Consider the following 25,957-nt stretch of genomic DNA (forward strand, 5'->3'; position numbering starts at 1 on the left):
GTACATTGGAATTACCAGGAATGGAACAGCCCTGCGAGGGTTAAGTATCATTCACAACTGGTTGTTATAGTTATGGCATCAGCCTCTATACTTATGGTTTGGTCAGCACTTCCATTCAAAATCACTTTTTTTTTCATAATTTGTCCAATGCATTATAACAAATCTCAAATCAGATTGGTAGTTTTCAAGAGACATCCAATATTATGCTTCAATAATACAGTTCCAACATTACAGCCCTGTAAGGTGTCTTTAATGCAGGATTTTAAAGGATGAAAACAACCTATAAATGAGTCCACTATCAAGGGTGCCTGACGCATGAAGCACCATCTGATTATTCTGACGTGGTTCCTATCAATTTAATACCCAGCAAAACCATTAAAAATACTTGCGGCCCATATTAATATATATATATTTTTTTTACATATCAAATGTCATCTCTGACGAGCCAAGGCTATATGATTTACAAATTGTTTTCTAATCAACATAAATTGGTGGGGAATTTTGCATACATGTGTGCTGTAACTGATGGGTATGCAAGGCAGAGCATCCTCAAGAGATTACAAATTATACATGCTCAAATGCATTTGATTAAATTACCATTTATTTGATTGATGAATGTGTGTTGTGTTGTTTTATTGTATATGTATTCATTGTCCAGGTCTGATTCTTAGAATTACACATCTGAATGTTTATAACTAAAACATTTTTTTTTTATAAAGGGTAACATAAACTTACAAATAAAATACAATAAACAATATTAAAGTTAGCTTGAGGCTGTGCTCTGCGGTGTACGAGCTACCACCTTCTCCGCAGAGCAGTCCAGATGTAACTTGTTCACACAACCATTTCACAGGAACTAAGAAATCCCCTTCAGAGGAACAAAGCTGATCTCTGGAACTCAACACCACAACAACTTTGTGCTTGAAACAGCTTCTCTCCTTCAAAACTCAACTCAAAATACACCGCTTTATTCTACACATTCCCTCCTTCCCAACAAACTAGACGTACTGTTCACTATATGAGTCTTGCTGAACTCTATTGTATTTTACCATTTATAGATCTGTATTTGTATTTTAAATTATACTGTTATTATTATTTTATTTTATATTTGTCTGTAAAGCTGTAAAGCATACTTTGGTGTGAGAATGTCTAAATAAAAGTTATTCTTGTTGCTATTAAGAAATCGTCAACGGTGGGGCAAAGCTAATCTCCACAGTCTGCACAGTGTCCCCTGGCCTGAGTGCCCTCCCCTGGTCTGAGGCTTGGCAGGGTATCCTAGCAGCAGCAGAAGAGCCTTACGGAGAGCAGTGGAGCGCAAAACGCAACCAAGCGGGACATCCCTTTCCTCTCCATTCGCCTCACACTGGACAAGACGGCTGGATAAAAGTAGGAGAAGTGAGGTGTTCTAAACACTCCTCTCTGGAGAACCCCCTGATAGTGCTGATGAGACAACTTACCTGGCCTAGGTAGAGAACCGTGGAGGTGAGGAGCAGACAGTCGGTTATCAGTCCATGCTAGCCTGTGCTGTACCGTATATTAGTGTCATTTGCATTTGTGAACTTTGAGTCTATTATTTTTGTTTGTTTAGCACGCAGTCAAGAGGATTTTACAAACCCAAAACAGAATAACTAATTCTATATGAACGTCTGTGGTACAATCTGAATAAACTAAGCTTGACATTCGAATACATCAGCACCTCTGATGTGGGAGTTTGAATTTGACAGGGTGAGTCTCCTTACACTGCAGTCTTCTGTGAGAGGGTTTTTATATCGAGAGCCATGAGGGTGAAGGGTCAACAGAGCATGGAGAAGGTAGATTGCAGGCAGTCTTCTTAACAAGGTACCACCAGGTCCTGTCAGCCTGTAAGGAGGTTGAGGAGAGCTTTAGACAACTATGAAATGGATGTCAGATTGTCTGAGCTGGAGAAAGGAACAGGAAAAGATGAAGCCTACCCTTCCTATCTGGATACAAGGTGTGTAAAGACATTGCTTTTGGGGGGGTGATTCACACCTATGGTGGCAAGGAGAGGGGCCATCCAATATAGAACTTTTGGTTCTTTAGCACAGAAAGCTCTTCCTGTTCTTTTTTTTTATACAACTTTGGACATTTTCACACTTTGGATCATTGGATGTGACAGTTCGAGGTGACAGGAAAGGCTGGTAAGAGAGAGAGGAAGACATACGGCCCCAGCCCATGTGGTACGCACTTTACCCTGTGAGCCACCGGGGTGCTGCCCTGCCTGTTCTGACAAGGTTTCTGACAGTGTTCAATCGGTGGAGGTTTGGTATACCTCTCTCTCTAGGACCAAGCGTGGTCCATCACAATCCCTGGAGGAAGGCTTGGATCCATCCGCGGTGTCTTTTCCCACCTAGTGTGTGGACAGTTCCTCTCCCAGGCACAACAATGGCATTCCGTGACAGGGGAGGTCTGGGGTTGTTACTCAGCAACTGACAACACAATGTGCGTGAGTCTACCTCCGTCTCTGCGGCCGACTGACATTTACTTTCTGCCAGAGGACAGAGGCAGCCTGCTTACCCTTTGCGCGATTAGCTCTTTCCAAGAGACAACCTCTAGGGAGGCTTTGGTTACAGATTCAGTCAATACAAAGCTGGTGAAGCTTTCTATTACCATTCATAACCGTCACCAGGATGGGAGCTGGGCATGCAGGAAAAATATACGAGGAATAAAACAACTGGGTCACCGAGAAAAACGAACTTCACTTGAGACATGTCAAAGTGAGCGGACAAAACGCACTGCGATTAGATTCGGTTGATGATCGTTTAGTGAGTTAGCAAGGCAGAGAATCCAGTCATTGTGGGGCCCACCATTACCCTCATTTGCAGTACAGAGGACAGATACATGTTTCTCGCCATGATCAATGGTCCATTTCAAGCTCCCTGTGCCTCTGTTGTCAGTCTGTGCAGCAGGCGGCACAGCCTTCCTAATTGGGCAGCGTTCGCTCAGACGCGGCTGGATTTAATAGTGGTCGCTCTTTTAAGGCCGCTCTTTGAACCAATGAAAACCGTCAGCGGGCTGGAGTTGAAAGTACAGGAGTTCAGCTGGGGGAATGACCATGCATGCAATTAGCATTTTCAAAAGATAGAGAGGGGGAAAAGGAAATGGAAAACCGTTGGTAGTTTGGGCCGGATATAGGGAGGTAGGGGGGAGGGGGGTGAGGGGGGCGTTCTGACCCCTACACTTCTGATCCTTTAGCGTCTGCTGTACTTTGTTTATGTACTTTTTGCACATGGCTTTGGATAAAAGCTTCTGCTAAATGAACAAAATGTAAAATGTTGAAATGAAGAAGTTGTCCTAAGTCCGTGGTAGCTTTATTTGACATTGTGTCCATCGGATGGCAGCCAGTGGCATGGTCACAGGGATATGAGATGACAACTCCATTTTAGCACAAGGTGGAACATCTACAGAACGCCTCATTGCAGCTCGGACATTTTCAGTTTGCAGTCTGGCCCTCTTCGCGTGTGGATCTTAGAAATACATTCTCCTCAGAGTTAAATGAAGGATTGGATTTGGAAATCAAAGGCGGCTAAGCTGTTGCCCCAGCCAGGACGGAGGAGGAAATAAACATTAGCCCCAGTACATACCATGTTCTAAAATGGACATATTAAAGAAACAATTTTGTCTGAGTTCTAAAAATTGACGCCACTGCGAAAATTGTGACCTTTGTCTGGAATGTCCTCAGGGTCTTTTATTTCCAATACATCACCAGTGACAAATCCTCAATGAATCTTGAAAGAGATAGTTTAATGGCCCAGTCTGGAAACTTAGCCCACTGATATATTTTTCTGGGCTTTTTTTCCAAATTCATAATCCACATCTGAATGTGTTTCTTGTTCAACTAACCCACATTATATTAGATACACTACACCAGACCTCAGTAACAATCCCCCAGATTTTCATTGAGGGTGGAAATCAGTACATTATTGATACTGCTGATGCACACCCCTGGTTCACTTAATTCCAGTGTAAATCAAACCTCCAACTCAAAGACTCAAATGTATTCCACCCCACCACCAGGTCTTAATCATCACAGATGTCTGAAAAAAGATTGCTCTACAAAAAAAAACTTTAAATTGGCTTTGAATTCTCTTTATTAATCACCTTTTTAATGTGAGACCCCACAAGCTGGGGAACAGCCCAGAGGATAGCATCTGTAATGAGCCCATTGTCCTTGGTATGAGCTTCATGACAGTGAGTGGCTTGGTATCAATAATGCAGTACTTTACCCAGACTAACGGTATTTCTATTCACGCTAATGTGGCTGGTGGTGTGTCGGGTACCCTGCCTGGCATCCAGGACCGTGGAAGGGGAGAGGAGAGATGGTGAGATGCCACCACAGCCATTAACGCTGAGATGGGAGATCTACATCTCTTATAAAAAAGTCAATCTTGAGTTATGTTTCAATGTGTGTGTGTTCATGTGTGTGTGAGAGAGAGAGTGCATGTGTGTATCCATCCTGTTGTTTGAGCATGTTTGTTAGGAAGCTGTTATTAATGACTAGAACTGGGAGTCAGGTGGCTGAGCGGTTAGGGAATTGGGCTAGTAAATAGACGGTTGCCGGATCGATTCCCGGCTGTGCCAAATGACGTTGTGTCCTTGGGCAAGGCACCTCACCCTACTTGCCTCGGGGGGAATGTCTCTGTACTTACTGTAAGTCGCTCTGGATAAGAGCGTCTGCTAAATGACTAGATGTAAATGTAGGACTATCAGATGAGATCCTGAGGTTTTGAGGCTCAGAAGTTCTCAGGATCTATGTTTCTGAGATTCAAAATATTTTGTTTACTTTTGAAGTTCTAAAGTACAGAGGTTCTGAGGTTTTGGGGTTCTGAAATGCGGACACCCCAAAAGTAGAATTCTAACCTTACCAGTGCTGGCCTACACTGTCTTTCTAACCTCCACAGCCATGAAACCACTTCTAAAATGTGCTTGATTTTCAAGGGATCCCACCCTTGAAGTCCAGTAACCTGGTGCCAGATTGCTTGAATGAGAAGTCAAGCTTGAAGAGGATACTAAACATGACATGCATGTTAGAAGCCATGCTCAAGATGCCACATTCATACATATTTCAAGGTCATGCTCATTTGAGATGTGCTTCAGTTGGTGTGGTGTGGGGGTAATACCAGGAACCTTCCCTTTCCAGGTAAGTGACAATGTGCTGATAACTTCTATTGGTATGTTTTAGACCTACTAGGATACCGGTATTTAAGTATACAGATGACTTCCCACAGTCTATAAGTTTTATGTCTTTCAAAGCAATTATGGCTGCAGTTTGTCGTAGGTATGCAACAATTGCCTCCTACATTGGTCATTCGAGCATAGGGGGAGAGAGATATAGATATCAAGAAAGAGAGAGATAAACAGAAAGAAAAGATAGCCTGGTGAAGCTAAAACATGGCAGGCTCTCTCTGAGATGTGGGGTTCCCTCTTGCATACAGAATACCCTTCCTTCATTAACAATCCATGAACACTATCTCTCGCTCTCTCCTCTCTCTATCTCTCTATGTCGCTCTCCCTCTCTGCCTCCGTCTCTCTCTTTCTCCATCTCTCTCCCTCTCTGTCTTTCTCTTCTTCTTCCTCTTCCTCTCTCTCTCTCTATCTCTCTCTCTCTCTCTCCCACATTACGCTATTAAAAAGAACCCGTTCAGTACAAACTTGTTGATTATCATGAGTGTTTTCCTAAAACCCATCTCAAGCCACATTGTTTTGATATTCCATGTTACCCGGCCATGAAGAAAGGGAGCGATGATTGACAGGGGATATTAACATGACTGTCAGTGGCTCCAAACATGCCCAGCGGCGTGCCGTCGCCACCTACGCGCGGGCAGCCATTTGCCCTGCTACACACCCTCCGTCAGGTCTGCTTGCTGTTTACGCGTCAGTCTGGGTTTACTCGGCAGGATGGTAACCACGGCGGCACCCCCCACCCTTGCCCCCCTTCCACTGACACACACAAACGAACACACACACGCTCTTCCTGTTCTCTGAGGACATCCCTATAGGCTGTTGTGGTGTTGGCACTCGCACACCTGTAGGTGTTTGAGTCAGCCTCTGCTTGAAACAGCCAGAACACACAATGCTTTTCATGAATGGGGTGCATGTGAGTGTCGGTAGCATTTCGCATGCACATAAGACCCTTATTAGTATTTCACATGGCTTTACAAAAGCCTACCTTATGGGTTAGAGATTTGGGGAGTGGGGGAGACTCGAAATATACAAAGTGAAACAAACAGGAGGTCATGGAGAAAAGCAGGGGTGGGGGCAGTGGGGGCAGGTGGGGTGGTGGGGTTTATGGTTGACGTCATTTCTGAAATCAATTGGGTTTCATGGACCGGGCAGCTCTCAATGAAAACAAGGCCGGCATGAGGCGAATGATGTTGCCATGACAACAGGCTGAGCGCTCAGCCTGGCCCCGGTAGCATCTTCAGGCGCACGGCGGCGGCGGTACCCAGACGCAGGGGGGTTAACCTCTTAACTGGCGGAAGCAAGCTGCAAGTCTCAGATGAGATCATGGGAAAATCTTTTTTTTTCTTTTTTTTTCATGGATGGGGGCGGGGGAAAGGCACGAGTGCTTTCGTTCGGCGAGGGTGTCGGTTAGGCTGGACCTCAGCCTGGAGGGGGAGCAAACATGGCATGGGGGGAGGGGGGTTGTCGGGGGGGGTGGGGGGGCTTATTACCATCCAAGTCCGACCATGGCCAACTACAGAAGATACAAGAGAGACAAACACAAACAGATTAACACAGGGCACAGAACGAACATAAACAAAAACAATCACACACACACACACAATAAACACAGAATAACACACACACAAAAGGAGCAGGTTCAGGCCAATCAGAAACATGACTGGAGAGAGAGAGAAAGAGAGAGAGAACATGGCAACATCAATAGCAACAGCATGGGGGGGCGTCGAGGAGCACAATGACACCCTGCCTGTCTTTACTTCCTGGAGTAGAGGCATGCACACTCATGGACAGGCTGGTGGGATGCTGAAGCCTGTGGTGGGGTCCTATCAGGGAGCACTCTGTATTGATTCTCCTTCTGTAAGAACAATCCACTCCTTGAACTTCCATCATACCTGATATTTAGTCCTGGGGGGTTTGTGTGTGTGCGTGCGTGCGTGTGTGTGTGTGGGTGGGTGGGGGTTACATGGACATGGAATGTGCATCCAGGTTTATCTCTCATCTTTGTCATCATCATTAAAACCCCAACCATCATCCTCATCTTCACTGTCACCATTAATCATAACCATCATCTTCATCAACACAATCATCATTGTCAAAATCATCCCGCTCATCATCATATTCATCATCAAGATCATGTACAATCTTGACCAGCTCCTCCAACACAACCCTGTATGGTCAAGGGGACTATACTACTGTATATCTATGGATTTGTAATATCTATGGATTTGCAATATCTTCAGTGTGAGCAGGGTTTCCTGGTAAGTGTTCTAACCACACATGTTGACACCAATCCAATAGGGGCAGTGATCCAGGGAACAATACAGTATGGTATGTGACTGTAGCTAGTCTCATGTCACACATCTGCTATATGCAAATACTACTTTGCACGTTGGGATAAGTCCCTGCTCCTCTACATTAACACCTTGTCTTATCAACAGGGGATCTGAGCATAGAGGATCCACTTTCACACACACACAAACTCACCCACACACACACTCCAACATGCACACACACACACACGTAAACAAACACATACACACTGGGAGGTGAGAGATCTCAGCCTTAATGCTTGGGGGTGAGTAAAGACTAGGAGCCTAGGCATAAGAGCAGAGAGGCTTAGGGATCAAAGTCAAGCAGCCTCACCCCCCTCCCCCCTCGACGCTGTGCAGGTGAACAGTGGGTTTGCCGTGTCCGCCATCACCATCATCAGAGGAACAGGAGGAGGAGGGGTAGAGAGGAGGTGGGAGGCCCATGGTACAACCTCTTTGAACACTATTAAAGAAGTGGCTGTCATCTCACACCCCACCAAAGGGGTGGTTTTAATTCCTTCTCTGCAGATCTCCTCCCAGGCCGAGCACAGGGTGCAAAGTCTGTCTGTGTGTGTGTGCGTCTCACGTCCTCTCTTTACACTCACATAGCACATGCACAAAAGCATATTCTACACATGTATTTCCCTTAACGACCCTCTCTCACACACAAACACATCCACGCGCACGCACACACAGAGAAAGGAAATATGCAGGAAAAGTTGGCTGCATACTGACTTGAGTACAAGTAAGGCGAGATGGACCAAGGACAAAGCACAACCCCCCCCTCCCCCCTTTCACCCCCTTCCTCCTCTGCCTCCGTTTGTTAAAAATGTAAATAGCAGAGAGGGGCTGGGATTAAATGTCTGGAGAAACAATTAACTATCGATTAGATCAACAGTCCAGAGCTGACTTTTTTTGCTGTTTCATCTGGAGCATACCTCACTCAGAGAAGGATAAAGCCAATTATCTACGACTTCAAACTGGCACTGGGTATAGGAAAACAGACAGGTAGAGAGAGATAACATGTATATAAATACCATATTCATCTATGTAGGTCATAGTGGCAGACAGAACAATCACAACCTCCGTCTGCAGATTTTCTTCCGTTTTTTGGAAGACTTGTCAGTGTTAAAAACAACTCTGACATCACACATACACATGTACACACACAATCACAAACACACACACATCAGACAATGCTATTCCTGGAACTGCTACATTGGGAGATGATCTGCTTGTGAACACCACTCTTCAGAAGGAGGAGATTGGGACGGTAAGATGTCTCCGAATATGTTAGTGTTTGTAAGCAGCCAGTGTGACGTGACCTCTCCCCTAAGCTTGTCACACATCCATTCACGGCAATAATCTGGCAGGCCTGAAGATGATCTTTCCTGTCTGTTATAGGTACAGAAATTCTAGAAGGGACAACTAACAATATTTCTCATTGTTTGTGACAGGTGTTAATAAGAATTCATTGAAGCATGCTAAGGTGAAGGAACATTCACCAAGTAAAGCTATGCGTTGGGAAAACAACTTTAAATGCCAGACAGCTTCAAATTGGTCATATTAAATGTAGGCCTATTTTTCACTTATTTATAATGGTCGAAGATTTCCTCATGAATTCAAGGTCATTTTATCAGTTCATCCCAGCCACAGTGTGACGTTTGCGTGCGTAATTGGGGAAATGCTTAGGCTACAATATGTTCGATCTCATCTATAGATAAGCAGCCTGGCTATTATGTGCGTAATAAGACCAGAAGCATACGATTCAAGAACATATGAAGGGCAATATTGTAGTTGCAGTTTGGACTGACATAGGCTAGGTCATTTGTTAAGGGATTCCTCCAGGTTCCCCTCTGTGTAGTGTATAGGCTATAATAGCAAATGTCACATTTGATCATTTGTAACACAAAAAAGGTATTTATTAATTTGACAATAGTGTAGGCTATCTAAGACCCAGTGTCTCAATTTATCGCGTATTTGGAAATGGAGCACGTCATTGTTAACTAGAAAAAGATTAAGGACAATTGTTGATTTGAAAAGATTTGGTTGTTTTTAAGTTTGAGACGTAATTTTAGACGTAGCCTTTTGATTGTGCGGACAATAAATACATTAAAAACAAATGTATGATTGTATTTGTCGAGCATGAATCACTGGTTATTGTCATTGTGCTTTATTTGGAAACAAAAGATAGGGGAACTTTGGTGAGACCATTGTAATGACTTTTCCACATACGCGGCCGAGCGCCCTTACCCTTGCCGCTCTGGAAGAATAGGGATCCTCGAATAGATTCCAAATCACCGGTTGCCACTTTTTCCAGCGGCTGATATTACCGTCCGCGACCACGTCCTCAATTCCGAGTCTTTTCCCTATCTCTTCATCGTCATCTCCAGTATCAACATTTAACTCAAACACGTCGAGCGCCTCCTCTGCGTCCCTGTGCTGCCGATATGACATCCAGCAGCAAGGCTCCACGTCCGTCTCATCGATGCCCCAGAAGGACAACTCTTCCTCGAACAACGGACCACAGACATCTGCCGGGCAGTGAAGTTTCCCGGTTCGATAGTAGTTGAGCACATATGCAAAAACCCCAGGGTGGCGGTCGAAAAAGTATTCGTTGGTCCTCGCGTTGTACTCGATGAAGCCGGGGACTTGTTGCAGCTGATCCAAAACGGACTCGATGTCAGAATCGGAGGCGAGAAGGGCCAGCCGTGTCCCCGGAAGGGTCTTTAGGGTTGTCTTGTACGTTTCGTGCCTGGTTCCCCCAACGTTGAGGATTATCCTCTCGTTGTCGTCAAACTTGCCCATCGCTCTGTATAAGACATGACTTGATAAAGAAAGTATCGAATGTAGACCAGAGTAACAACGAGCACAGTGCACACCCAGTTCGTTAAGAAATCTCCAGAACTCGTTAGATTTAACCCGGGCGCATCCACATTCAGCCACCAGGTGCTTCCATGACGCTTAGTGTTATACGAGCGTAAAAGGGGAGCATTAATCTTTCCGCCTGTCAGTTCCCCACTAGTTGTTCCTTATGTGAATGCTCTCCAACAGTATAGCACCAGATACAAGCTGCTTGTGTGCCTCGGGGATCCTGTTCTCTCCTCCCCTCGCGCCCCTCCGACAGGTGAAGTCACACGGAACAGCTCATTCGCTCATTGATCATGTCACCGTCAGACTTGTGCCCTCTTTGGGAAAGTCATCACTCCACCGTGGTGTATGAGGGGCGCGCGGACCTGGGTTTGGTTCGATCTTTCCTTGGAATGAGCGTCTTCCTCGTGAAACGACATCTACCCAGGGGACACACCCTCCCTCGCTCTCCGTGTCTTAATTCAGGCTGGGTTTCTATAGTGCTAACTCGTTGCATTCCTCTAACACGTGCTTTGTTTGTATTCATCACAGAAAGCCAAGCACAACTTTGCTTTAAAGCTAATGCAATCGGGGTTGAATGTGCGCGTCCTCAACAGGTCAACGCGGCTAAGCGCATGTGTTGGCATCCTCTCCTACTGGACTCAATAGATTAACCTCAAAGTTGCACGCAAAAAATATCTATAAAAAATGAAAATATGTATTTAATCACTTTGTTCAATTTCACACAGCCAGTCGGTGGAGGAGGATGCGAAGAATCCAACCCTCTCGCGTCAGAAAGGAGCTGTCCATTCAGCACCAGAAGTTGCTTCCCTAAAATTCACAAGGCGAGAAGCATTGGACATTGCAAGCTCAGACTGTGGTGGTTTATTTAGAGTCTCTTCTGGAATGTTTGACTTTGGATCTCGAACTAGGAACGTCGTATAAAAGACAACGAATGTGTTTTCCCACCATAACTGCTTCCCAAACGTATTAACATTTCGAAAGATGATATGGGGTAATTATTTCATCAACTCACACTAATCTGGAGACATTTTTTCGGATTTAGAGTCATCATAGAGCCATTAAAACAGAGGTCACCATTTCTGACGGCCGTCAGAATATGTGACCCACAAAAAAAAAAGATCTGTTATTTTATTTAAGAATTTGTGTTCCCACCGTAACTAATTCCCAAACTTATTAAAATTTCGAAAGATGGTATGGGGTAGTTATTTCATCAAGTCACACTAATCTGGAGCAATTTTTTCAGATTTAGAGTCATCATAGAGCCATTAAAACAGAGGTCACCCTTTCTGACGGCCGTCGGAATGTGTGACCCACCCAACTAATAAAAATGATTTTTTTTATGATGGTGTTTTCCCACCGTAACTGCTTCCCAAAGGTATTAAAATTTCGAGAGATGGTATGGGGTAGTTATTCATCAAGTAACACTAATCTGGAGACATTTTTTCGGATTTACAGTCACCATAGAGCCATTAAAACAGAGGTCACCATTTCTGAAGGCCGTCAGAATATGTGACCCACAAAAAAAAAAAGATCTGTTATTTTATTTAAAAATTTGTGTTCCCACCGTAACTGCTTCCCGAACGTATTACATTTCGAAAGATGGTATGGGCTAATAATTTCATCAAGTCATACTAATACGGAGCTATTTTTTCGGATTTAGAGTCATCATAGGGCCATTAAAACAGAGGTCACCATTACTGACGGCCGTCAGAATGTGTGACCCACAACAAAATATTTTTTAAGAATTTGTGTTCCCACAGTAACTGCTTCCCAAAGGTATTGATACTTCGAAAGACAGTTTGGGGTAGTTATTTCATCAATTTAAACTAATCTGTAGCCATTCTTTCAGATTTAGAGTATTCATAGAGCCATTAGAACAGAGGTCACCATTTCTGACGGCCGTCAGAATGTGTGACCCCACAACAAAAGATTTTTAAAGAATGTGTTTTCCCACCGTAACTGCTTCCCAAACGTATTACATTTCGAAAGATGGTATGGGCTAATAATTTCATCAAGTCATACTAATCCGGAGCTATTTTTTCGGATTTAGAGTCATCATAGGGCCATTAAAACAGAGGTCACCATTACTGACGGCCGTCAGAATGTGTAACCCAAAACAAAATATTTTTTAAGAATGTGTGTTCCCACAGTAACTGCTTCCCAAAGGTATTGATACTAAGAAAGACAGTTTGGGGTAGTTATTTCATCAATTTAAACTAATCTGTAGCCATTCTTTCAGATTTAGAGTATTCATAGAACCATTAGAACAGAGGTCACCATTTCTGACGGCCGTCAGAATGTGTGACCCCACAACAAAAGATTTTTAAAGAATGTGTTTTCCCACCGTAACTGCTTCCCGAACGTATTACATTTCGAAAGATGGTATGGGCTAATAATTTCATAAAGTCATACTAATCCGGAGCTATTTTTTCGGATTTAGAGTCATCATAGAGCCATTAAAACAGAGGTCACCATTTCTGACGGCCGTCAGAATGTGTGACCCACCAAAAAAATAAAAAATACATTTAAGAATGTTTGTTCCCTCTGTAACTAATTCCCAAATGTATTAATACTCCGGAAGATGGTTTGGGGTTGTTATTTTATGCATTTAACACTAATCTGGAGCCATTTTTCCGATTTAGAGTCATCATAGAGCCATTACCACATAGGTCACCATTTCCTACGGCCGTCAGAATGTGCGACCCACCAAAAAAATAAAACGATTTTTTGAGAATGTGTGTTCCCTCCATAACCTATTCCCAAATGTATTAACTTCGAAAGAGGGTTAAGGGTTGTTATTTCATCAATTTAACACTCATCTGGAGCCATTTTTCCGATTTATAGTCATCATAAACCCATTACCACATAGGTCACCATATCTGACGGCTGTCAGAATGTGTGACCCACCAAAAAATAAAAAATACATTTAAGAATGTTTGTTCCCTCTGTAACTAATTCCCAAATGTATTAATACTCCGGAAGATGGTTTGGGGTTGTTATTTTATGCATTTAACACTAATCTGGAGCCATTTTTCCGATTTAGAGTCATCATAGAGCCATTACCACATAGGTCACCATTTCCTACGGCCGTCAGAATGTGCGACCCACCAAAAAAATAAAACGATTTTTTGAGAATGTGTGTTCCCTCCATAACCTATTCCCAAATGTATTAACTTCGAAAGAGGGTTAAGGGTTGTTATTTCATCAATTTAACACTCATCTGGAGCCATTTTTCCGATTTATAGTCATCATAAACCCATTACCACATAGGTCACCATATCTGACGGCTGTCAGAATGTGTGACCCACCAAAAAATAAAACGATTTTTTAAGAATGTGTGTTCCCTCCGTAACTGCTTCCCAAATGTATTAAATTCGAAAGATGGTTTGGGGTAGTTATTTAATCAATTTAACACTAATCTGGAGCCATTTTTTCCGATTTAGAGTCTTCCTAGAGCCATTACCACATAGGTCACCATTTTTGACGGCCGTCAGAATGTGTGACCCACCAAAAAAATAAAATGTTTTTTTAAGAATGTTTGTTCCCTGCGTAACCTATTCCCAAATGTATTAACTTCGTAGATGGTTTGGGGTTGTTATTTTATCAATTTAACACTAATCTGGAGTCATATTTCCGATTTGGAGTCATCATACAGCCATTACCACATAGGTCACCATTTCTGACGGCCGTCAGAAAATGTGACCCACCAACTAAATAAAACGATTTTTTAAGAATGTGTGTTCCCTCCGTAACCTATTCCCAAATGTATTAACTTCGAAAGAGCGTTAAGGGTTGTTATTTCATCAATTTAACACTAATCTGGAGCCATTTTTCCGATTTATAGTCATCATAGACCCATTACCACATAGGTCACCATTTCTGACGGCTGTCAGAATGTGTGACCCACCAAAACTTAAAACGAGTTTTTAAGAATGTGTGTTCCCTCCGTAACTGCTTCCCAAATGTATTAAAACTTCGAAAGATGGTTTGGGGTAATTATTTCATCAATTCACACTCATCTGGAGCAATTTTTTCCGAATTAGAATCATCATAGAGCCATAACCACGTAGGTCACCATTTCTGACGGCCGTCAGAATGTGTGACCCACCAAAAAAATATAAAAATAATTTTAAAATGTGTGTTCCCTCTGTAACCTATTCCCAAATGTATTAATACTCCAAAAGGTGGTTTGGGGTTGTTATTTTATCCATTTAACACTAATCTGGAGCCATTTTTCCGATTTATAGTAATCATATAGCCATTACCACATAGGTCACCATTTCTGACGGCCGTCAGAATGTGTGACCCACCAAAAAATAAAACGATTTTTTAAGAATGTTTGTTCCCTCCGTAAATGCGTCCCAAATGTATTAACTTCGAAAGAGGGTTAAGGGTTGTTATTTCATCAATTTAACACTCATCCGGAGCCATTTTTCCGATTTATAGTCATCATAGACCCAATACCACATAGGTCATCCGGACACTCATCCGGAGCGTTAAGGGTTGTTATTTCATCAATTTAACACTAATCTGGAGCCATTTTTCCGATTTATAGTCATCATAGACCCAATACCACATAGGTCACCATTTCTGACGGCGTCAGAATGTGTGACCCACCAAAAAAATAAAAAATACATTTAAGAATGTGTGTTCCCTCTCTAACTAATTCACAAATGTATTTATACTCCAAAAGATGGTTTGGTGTTGTTATTTTATCCTTTTAACAATAATATGGAGTCATTTTTTCCGATTTAGAGTAATCATATTGCCATTACCACGTAGGTCACCATTTCTGACGGCCGTCAGAATGTGTGACCCACAAAAAATAAAACGATTTTTTAAGAATGTGTGTTCCCTCCGTAACTGCTTCCCAAATGTATTAACTTCGTAGATGGTTTGGGGTAGTTATTTCATCAATTCACTATCATCTGGAGCAATTTTTTCCGAATTAGAATCATCATCGAGCCATTGCCATAGAAGTCACCATTTCTGACGGCCGTCTGAATGTGTGACCCACCCAAAAAATAAAATGATTTTTAAGAATGTTTGTTCCCTCCGTAACCTATTCCCAAATGTATTAACTTCGAAAGAGCGTTAAGGGTTGTTATTTCATCAATTTAACACTAATCTGGAGCCATTTTTTCCGATTTCGAGTAATCATATTGCCATTACCACATAGGTCACCATTTCTGACGGCCGTCAGAATGTGTGACCCACCAAAAAAATAAAAAATACATTTAAGAATGTGTGTTCCCTCTCTAAATAATTCACAAATGTATTTATACTCCAAAAGATGGTTTGACGTTGTTATTTTATCCTTTTAACAATAATCTGGAGCCATTTTTTCCGATTTAGAGTAATCATATTGCCATTACCACGTAGGTCACCATTTCTGACGGCCGTCAGAATGTGTGACCCACAAAAAATAAAACGATTTTTTAAGAATATGTGTGTTCCCTCCGTAACTGCTTCCCAAATGTATTTACATTTCGAAAGATGGTTTGGGGTAGTTATTTAATCAATTCACACTAATATGGAGCCATTTTTTCCGATTTAGAGTAATCATATTGCCATTACCACGTAGGTCACCATTTCTGACGGCCGTCAGAATATGTGACCCACCAACTAAATAAAATGATTTTTTAAGAATGTTTGTTCCCTCCTTAACCTATTCCCAAATGTATTAACTTCGAAAGAGGGTTAAGGGTTGTTATTTCATCAATTTAACAATAATCTCGAGCAATTTTTCCGATTTATAGTCATCATAGACCCATTACCACATAGGTCACCATTTCTGACGGCTGTCAGAATGTGTGACCCACCAAAAAATAAAACGATTTTTTAAGAATATGTGTGTTCCCTCCGTAACTGCTTCCCAAATGTATTTACATTTCGAAAGATGGTTTGGGGTAGTTATTTAATCAATTCACACTAATATGGAGCCATTTTTCCGATTTATAGTCATCCTAGAGCCATTGCCACAGAGGTCACCATTTCTGACGGCCGTCAGAATGTGTGACCCACCCAAAAAATGAAACGATTTTTTAAGAATTTGTGTTCCCTCCGTAACTGCTTCCCAAATGTATTAAATTCGAAAGATGGTTTGGGGTAGTTATTTAATCAATTTAACACTAATCTGGAGCCATTTCTTCCGATTTAGAGTCATCCTAGAGCCATTACCACATAGGTCACCATTTCTGACGGCCGTCAGAATGTGTGACCCAGCAACAAAATAAAATGATTTTTTAAGAATGTGTTTTCCCTGCGTAACCTATTCCCAAATGTATTAACTTCGTAGATGGTTTGGGGTTGTTATTTTATCAATTTAACACTAATCTGGAGCCATATTTCCGATTTAGAGTCATCCTAGAGCTATTACGACATAGGTCACCATTTCTGACGGCCGTCAGAATGTGTGACCCACCCAAAAAATAAAATGATTTTTAAGAATGTTTGTTCCCTCCGTAACCTATTCCCAAATGTATTAACTTCGAAAGAGCGTTAAGGGTTGTTATTTCATCAATTTAACACTAATCTGGAGCCATTTTTTCCGATTTCGAGTAATCATATTGCCATTACCACATAGGTCACCATTTCTGACGGCCGTCAGAATGTGTGACCCACCAAAAAAATAAAAAATACATTTAAGAATGTGTGTTCCCTCTCTAAATAATTCACAAATGTATTTATACTCCAAAAGATGGTTTGGTGTTGTTATTTTATCCTTTTAACAATAATCTGGAGCCATTTTTTCCGATTTAGAGTAATCATATTGCCATTACCACGTAGGTCACCATTTCTGACGGCCGTCAGAATGTGTGACCCACAAAAAATAAAACGATTTTTTAAGAATATGTGTGTTCCCTCCGTAACTGCTTCCCAAATGTATTTACATTTCGAAAGATGGTTTGGGGTAGTTATTTAATCAATTCACACTAATATGGAGCCATTTTTTCCGATTTAGAGTCTTCCTAGAGCCATTACCACATAGGTCACCATTTCTGACGGCCGTCAGAATGTGTGACCCACCCAAAAAATAAAATGATTTTTTAAGAATGTGTGTTCCCTGCGTAACCTATTCCCAAATGTATTAACTTCGTAGATGGTTTGGGGTTGTTATTTTATCAATTTAACACTAATCTGGAGCCATATTTCCGATTTAGAGTCATCATACAGCCATTACCACATAGGTCACCATTTCTGACGGCCGTCAGAATATGTGACCCACCAACTAAATAAAATGATTTTTTAAGAATGTTTGTTCCCTCCTTAACCTATTCCCAAATGTATTAACTTCGAAAGAGGGTTAAGGGTTGTTATTTCATCAATTTAACAATAATCTCGAGCAATTTTTCCGATTTATAGTCATCATAGACCCATTACCACATAGGTCACCATTTCTGACGGCTGTCAGAATGTGTGACCCACCAAAAAATAAAACGATTTTTTAAGAATATGTGTGTTCCCTCCGTAACTGCTTCCCAAATGTATTTACATTTCGAAAGATGGTTTGGGGTAGTTATTTAATCAATTCACACTAATATGGAGCCATTTTTCCGATTTATAGTCATCCTAGAGCCATTGCCACAGAGGTCACCATTTCTGACGGCCGTCAGAATGTGTGACCCACCCAAAAAATGAAACGATTTTTTAAGAATTTGTGTTCCCTCCGTAACTGCTTCCCAAATGTATTAAATTCGAAAGATGGTTTGGGGTAGTTATTTAATCAATTTAACACTAATCTGGAGCCATTTCTTCCGATTTAGAGTCATCCTAGAGCCATTACCACATAGGTCACCATTTCTGACGGCCGTCAGAATGTGTGACCCAGCAACAAAATAAAATGATTTTTTAAGAATGTGTTTTCCCTGCGTAACCTATTCCCAAATGTATTAACTTCGTAGATGGTTTGGGGTTGTTATTTTATCAATTTAACACTAATCTGGAGCCATATTTCCGATTTAGAGTCATCCTAGAGCTATTACGACATAGGTCACCATTTCTGACGGCCGTCAGAATGTGTGACCCACCCAAAAAATAAAATGATTTTTAAGAATGTTTGTTCCCTCCGTAACCTATTCCCAAATGTATTAACTTCGAAAGAGCGTTAAGGGTTGTTATTTCATCAATTTAACACTAATCTGGAGCCATTTTTTCCGATTTCGAGTAATCATATTGCCATTACCACATAGGTCACCATTTCTGACGGCCGTCAGAATGTGTGACCCACCAAAAAAATAAAAAATACATTTAAGAATGTGTGTTCCCTCTCTAAATAATTCACAAATGTATTTATACTCCAAAAGATGGTTTGGTGTTGTTATTTTATCCTTTTAACAATAATCTGGAGCCATTTTTTCCGATTTAGAGTAATCATATTGCCATTACCACGTAGGTCACCATTTCTGACGGCCGTCAGAATGTGTGACCCACAAAAAATAAAACGATTTTTTAAGAATATGTGTGTTCCCTCCGTAACTGCTTCCCAAATGTATTTACATTTCGAAAGATGGTTTGGGGTAGTTATTTAATCAATTCACACTAATATGGAGCCATTTTTTCCGATTTAGAGTAATCATATTGCCATTACCACGTAGGTCACCATTTCTGACGGCCGTCAGAATATGTGACCCACCAACTAAATAAAATGATTTTTTAAGAATGTTTGTTCCCTCCTTAACCTATTCCCAAATGTATTAACTTCGAAAGAGGGTTAAGGGTTGTTATTTCATCAATTTAACAATAATCTCGAGCAATTTTTCCGATTTATAGTCATCATAGACCCATTACCACATAGGTCACCATTTCTGACGGCTGTCAGAATGTGTGACCCACCAAAAAATAAAACGATTTTTTAAGAATATGTGTGTTCCCTCCGTAACTGCTTCCCAAATGTATTTACATTTCGAAAGATGGTTTGGGGTAGTTATTTAATCAATTCACACTAATATGGAGCCATTTTTCCGATTTATAGTCATCCTAGAGCCATTGCCACAGAGGTCACCATTTCTGACGGCCGTCAGAATGTGTGACCCACCCAAAAAATGAAACGATTTTTTAAGAATTTGTGTTCCCTCCGTAACTGCTTCCCAAATGTATTAAATTCGAAAGATGGTTTGGGGTAGTTATTTAATCAATTTAACACTAATCTGGAGCCATTTCTTCCGATTTAGAGTCATCCTAGAGCCATTACCACATAGGTCACCATTTCTGACGGCCGTCAGAATGTGTGACCCAGCAACAAAATAAAATGATTTTTTAAGAATGTGTTTTCCCTGCGTAACCTATTCCCAAATGTATTAACTTCGTAGATGGTTTGGGGTTGTTATTTTATCAATTTAACACTAATCTGGAGCCATATTTCCGATTTAGAGTCATCCTAGAGCTATTACGACATAGGTCACCATTTCTGACGGCCGTCAGAATGTGTGACCCACCCAAAAAATAAAATGATTTTTAAGAATGTTTGTTCCCTCCGTAACCTATTCCCAAATGTATTAACTTCGAAAGAGCGTTAAGGGTTGTTATTTCATCAATTTAACACTAATCTGGAGCCATTTTTTCCGATTTCGAGTAATCATATTGCCATTACCACATAGGTCACCATTTCTGACGGCCGTCAGAATGTGTGACCCACCAAAAAAATAAAAAATACATTTAAGAATGTGTGTTCCCTCTCTAAATAATTCACAAATGTATTTATACTCCAAAAGATGGTTTGGTGTTGTTATTTTATCCTTTTAACAATAATCTGGAGCCATTTTTTCCGATTTAGAGTAATCATATTGCCATTACCACGTAGGTCACCATTTCTGACGGCCGTCAGAATGTGTGACCCACAAAAAATAAAACGTTTTTTTAAGAATATGTGTGTTCCCTCCGTAACTGCTTCCCAAATGTATTTACATTTCGAAAGATGGTTTGGGGTAGTTATTTAATCAATTCACACTAATATGGAGCCATTTTTTCCGATTTAGAGTCTTCCTAGAGCCATTACCACATAGGTCACCATTTCTGACGGCCGTCAGAATGTGTGACCCACCCAAAAAATAAAATGATTTTTTAAGAATGTTTGTTCCCTGCGTAACCTATTCCCAAATGTATTAACTTCGTAGATGGTTTGGGGTTGTTATTTTATCAATTTAACACTAATCTGGAGCCATATTTCCGATTTAGAGTCATCATACAGCCATTACCACATAGGTCACCATTTCTGACGGCCGTCAGAATGTGTGACCCACCAAAAAAATAAAATGATTTTTTAAGAATGTTTGTTCCCCGCGTAACCTATTCCCAAATATATTAACTTCGTAGATGGTTTGGGGTTGTTATTTTATCAATTTAACACTAATCTGGAGCCATATTTTCGATTTAGAGTCATCATACAGCCATTACCACATAGGTCACCATTTCTGACGGCCGTCAGAATATGTGACCCACCAACTAAATAAAATGATTTTTTAAGAATGTTTGTTCCCTCCGTAACCTATTCCCAAATGTATTAACTTCGAAAGAGGGTTAAGGGTTGTTATTTCATCAATTTAACACTCATCCGGAGCAATTTTTTTCCGATTTGGAGTCATCATAGACCCATTACCACATAGGTCACCATTTCTGACGGCTGTCAGAATGTGTGACCCACCAAAAAATAAAACGATTTTTTAAGAATATGTGTGTTCCCTCCGTAACTGCTTCCCAAATGTATTTACATTTCGAAAGATGGTTTGGGGTAGTTATTTAATCAATTCACACTAATATGGAGCCATTTTTTCCGATTTAGAGTAATCATATTGCCATTACCACGTAGGTCACCATTTCTGACGGCCGTCAGAATATGTGACCCACCAACTAAATAAAATGATTTTTTAAGAATGTTTGTTCCCTCCTTAACCTATTCCCAAATGTATTAACTTCGAAAGAGGGTTAAGGGTTGTTATTTCATCAATTTAACAATAATCTCGAGCAATTTTTCCGATTTATAGTCATCATAGACCCATTACCACATAGGTCACCATTTCTGACGGCTGTCAGAATGTGTGACCCACCAAAAAATAAAACGATTTTTTAAGAATATGTGTGTTCCCTCCGTAACTGCTTCCCAAATGTATTTACATTTCGAAAGATGGTTTGGGGTAGTTATTTAATCAATTCACACTAATATGGAGCCATTTTTCCGATTTATAGTCATCCTAGAGCCATTGCCACAGAGGTCACCATTTCTGACGGCCGTCAGAATGTGTGACCCACCCAAAAAATGAAACGATTTTTTAAGAATTTGTGTTCCCTCCGTAACTGCTTCCCAAATGTATTAAATTCGAAAGATGGTTTGGGGTAGTTATTTAATCAATTTAACACTAATCTGGAGCCATTTCTTCCGATTTAGAGTCATCCTAGAGCCATTACCACATAGGTCACCATTTCTGACGGCCGTCAGAATGTGTGACCCAGCAACAAAATAAAATGATTTTTTAAGAATGTGTTTTCCCTGCGTAACCTATTCCCAAATGTATTAACTTCGTAGATGGTTTGGGGTTGTTATTTTATCAATTTAACACTAATCTGGAGCCATATTTCCGATTTAGAGTCATCCTAGAGCTATTACGACATAGGTCACCATTTCTGACGGCCGTCAGAATGTGTGACCCACCCAAAAAATAAAATGATTTTTAAGAATGTTTGTTCCCTCCGTAACCTATTCCCAAATGTATTAACTTCGAAAGAGCGTTAAGGGTTGTTATTTCATCAATTTAACACTAATCTGGAGCCATTTTTTCCGATTTCGAGTAATCATATTGCCATTACCACATAGGTCACCATTTCTGACGGCCGTCAGAATGTGTGACCCACCAAAAAAATAAAAAATACATTTAAGAATGTGTGTTCCCTCTCTAAATAATTCACAAATGTATTTATACTCCAAAAGATGGTTTGGTGTTGTTATTTTATCCTTTTAACAATAATCTGGAGCCATTTTTTCCGATTTAGAGTAATCATATTGCCATTACCACGTAGGTCACCATTTCTGACGGCCGTCAGAATGTGTGACCCACAAAAAATAAAACGTTTTTTTAAGAATATGTGTGTTCCCTCCGTAACTGCTTCCCAAATGTATTTACATTTCGAAAGATGGTTTGGGGTAGTTATTTAATCAATTCACACTAATATGGAGCCATTTTTTCCGATTTAGAGTCTTCCTAGAGCCATTACCACATAGGTCACCATTTCTGACGGCCGTCAGAATGTGTGACCCACCCAAAAAATAAAATGATTTTTTAAGAATGTTTGTTCCCTGCGTAACCTATTCCCAAATGTATTAACTTCGTAGATGGTTTGGGGTTGTTATTTTATCAATTTAACACTAATCTGGAGCCATATTTCCGATTTAGAGTCATCATACAGCCATTACCACATAGGTCACCATTTCTGACGGCCGTCAGAATGTGTGACCCACCAAAAAAATAAAATGATTTTTTAAGAATGTTTGTTCCCCGCGTAACCTATTCCCAAATATATTAACTTCGTAGATGGTTTGGGGTTGTTATTTTATCAATTTAACACTAATCTGGAGCCATATTTTCGATTTAGAGTCATCATACAGCCATTACCACATAGGTCACCATTTCTGACGGCCGTCAGAATATGTGACCCACCAACTAAATAAAATGATTTTTTAAGAATGTTTGTTCCCTCCGTAACCTATTCCCAAATGTATTAACTTCGAAAGAGGGTTAAGGGTTGTTATTTCATCAATTTAACACTCATCCGGAGCAATTTTTTTCCGATTTGGAGTCATCATAGACCCATTACCACATAGGTCACCATTTCTGACGGCTGTCAGAATGTGTGACCCACCAAAAAATAAAACGATTTTTTAAGAATATGTGTGTTCCCTCCGTAACTGCTTCCCAAATGTATTTACATTTCGAAAGATGGTTTGGGGTAGTTATTTAATCAATTCACACTAATATGGAGCCATTTTTTCCGATTTAGAGTAATCATATTGCCATTACCACGTAGGTCACCATTTCTGACGGCCGTCAGAATATGTGACCCACCAACTAAATAAAATGATTTTTTAAGAATGTTTGTTCCCTCCTTAACCTATTCCCAAATGTATTAACTTCGAAAGAGGGTTAAGGGTTGTTATTTCATCAATTTAACAATAATCTCGAGCAATTTTTCCGATTTATAGTCATCATAGACCCATTACCACATAGGTCACCATTTCTGACGGCTGTCAGAATGTGTGACCCACCAAAAAATAAAACGATTTTTTAAGAATATGTGTGTTCCCTCCGTAACTGCTTCCCAAATGTATTTACATTTCGAAAGATGGTTTGGGGTAGTTATTTAATCAATTCACACTAATATGGAGCCATTTTTCCGATTTATAGTCATCCTAGAGCCATTGCCACAGAGGTCACCATTTCTGACGGCCGTCAGAATGTGTGACCCACCCAAAAAATGAAACGATTTTTTAAGAATTTGTGTTCCCTCCGTAACTGCTTCCCAAATGTATTAAATTCGAAAGATGGTTTGGGGTAGTTATTTAATCAATTTAACACTAATCTGGAGCCATTTCTTCCGATTTAGAGTCAACCTAGAGCCATTACCACATAGGTCACCATTTCTGACGGCCGTCAGAATGTGTGACCCAGCAACAAAATAAAATGATTTTTTAAGAATGTGTTTTCCCTGCGTAACCTATTCCCAAATGTATTAACTTCGTAGATGGTTTGGGGTTGTTATTTTATCAATTTAACACTAATCTGGAGCCATATTTCCGATTTAGAGTCATCCTAGAGCCATTACGACATAGGTCACCATTTCTGACGGCCGTCAGAATGTGTGACCCACCCAAAAAATAAAATGATTTTTAAGAATGTTTGTTCCCTCCGTAACCTATTCCCAAATGTATTAACTTCGAAAGAGCGTTAAGGGTTGTTATTTCATCAATTTAACACTAATCTGGAGCCATTTTTTCCGATTTCGAGTAATCATATTGCCATTACCACATAGGTCACCATTTCTGACGGCCGTCAGAATGTGTGACCCACCAAAAAAATAAAAAATACATTTAAGAATGTGTGTTCCCTCTCTAAATAATTCACAAATGTATTTATACTCCAAAAGATGGCTTGGTGTTGTTATTTTATCCTTTTAACAATAATCTGGAGCCATTTTTTCCGATTTAGAGTAATCATATTGCCATTACCACGTAGGTCACCATTTCTGACGGCCGTCAGAATGTGTGACCCACAAAAAATAAAACGATTTTTTAAGAATATGTGTGTTCCCTCCGTAACTGCTTCCCAAATGTATTTACATTTCGAAAGATGGTTTGGGGTAGTTATTTAATCAATTCACACTAATATGGAGCCATTTTTTCCGATTTAGAGTCTTCCTAGAGCCATTACCACATAGGTCACCATTTCTGACGGCCGTCAGAATGTGTGACCCACCCAAAAAATAAAATGATTTTTTAAGAATGTTTGTTCCCTGCGTAACCTATTCCCAAATGTATTAACTTCGTAGATGGTTTGGGGTTGTTATTTTATCAATTTAACACTAATCTGGAGCCATATTTCCGATTTAGAGTCATCATACAGCCATTACCACATAGGTCACCATTTCTGACGGCCGTCAGAATATGTGACCCACCAACTAAATAAAATGATTTTTTAAGAATGTTAGTTCCCTCCTTAACCTATTCCCAAATGTATTAACTTCGAAAGAGGTGTAAGGGTTGTTATTTCATCAATTTAACACTAATCTGGAGCCATGTTTCCGATTTATAGTCATCATAGAGCCATTACCACATAGGTCACAATTTCTGACGGCTGTCAGAATGTGTGACCCACCCAAAAATAAAACGATATTTTAAGAATATGTGTGTTCCCTCCGTAACTGCTTCCCAAATGTATTTACATTTCGAAAGATGGTTTGGGGTAGTTATTTAATCAATTTAACACTAATCTGGAGCCATTTTTTCCGATTTAGAGTCATCCTAGAGCCATTGCCACAGAGGTCACCATTTCTGACGGCCGTCAGAATGTGTGACCCACCCAAAAAATGAAACGATTTTTTAAGAATTTGTGTTCCCTCCGTAACTGCTTCCCAAATGTATTTAAATTTCGAAAGATGGTTTGGGGTAGTTATTTAATCAATTTAACACTAATCTGGAGCCATTTTTTCCGATTTAGAGTCTTCCTGTAGCCATTACCACATAGGTCACCATTTCTGACGGCCGTCAGAATGTGTGACCCACCAAAAAAATAAAATGATTTTTTAAGAGTGTTTGTTCCCTGCGTAACCTATTCCCAAATGTATTAACTTCGTATATGGTTTGGGGTTGTTATTTTATCAATTTAACACTAATCTGGAGCCATATTTCCGATTTATAGTCATCATACAGCCATTACCACATAGGTCACCATTTCTGACGGCCGTCAGAATATGTGACCCACCAACTAAATAAAATGATTTTTTAAGAATGTTTGCTCCCTCCGTAACCTATTCCCAAATGTATTAACTTCGAAAGAGGGTTAAGGGTTGTTATTTCATCAATTTAA

The 25,957-nt window shown here is 40.4% G+C and overlaps 1 protein-coding gene across 2 annotated transcripts in view; it reads right to left on the reverse strand.

Moving 5' to 3' along the window:
• Positions 1 to 10,764, reverse strand: part of kcnc2 (potassium voltage-gated channel, Shaw-related subfamily, member 2) — a 41,736-nt gene extending 30,972 nt beyond the window's left edge. For both annotated transcript variants that reach the window (XM_084701297.1, XM_084701298.1), the window contains exon 1: positions 9,765 to 10,764. In XM_084701297.1, the coding sequence (XP_084557423.1) occupies positions 9,765 to 10,319 (555 nt within the window). In that variant the 5' untranslated portion in view covers positions 10,320 to 10,764. The remainder of the gene's footprint in view (positions 1 to 9,764) is intronic.
• Positions 10,765 to 25,957: the final 15,193 nt, after the last annotated feature.

The sequence above is a fragment of the Hypomesus nipponensis genome, chromosome 7 (assembly GCF_054491055.1).
Source record: "Hypomesus nipponensis isolate SF chromosome 7, ASM5449105v1, whole genome shotgun sequence".
Taxonomy (NCBI): Eukaryota; Metazoa; Chordata; class Actinopteri; order Osmeriformes; family Osmeridae; genus Hypomesus; species Hypomesus nipponensis.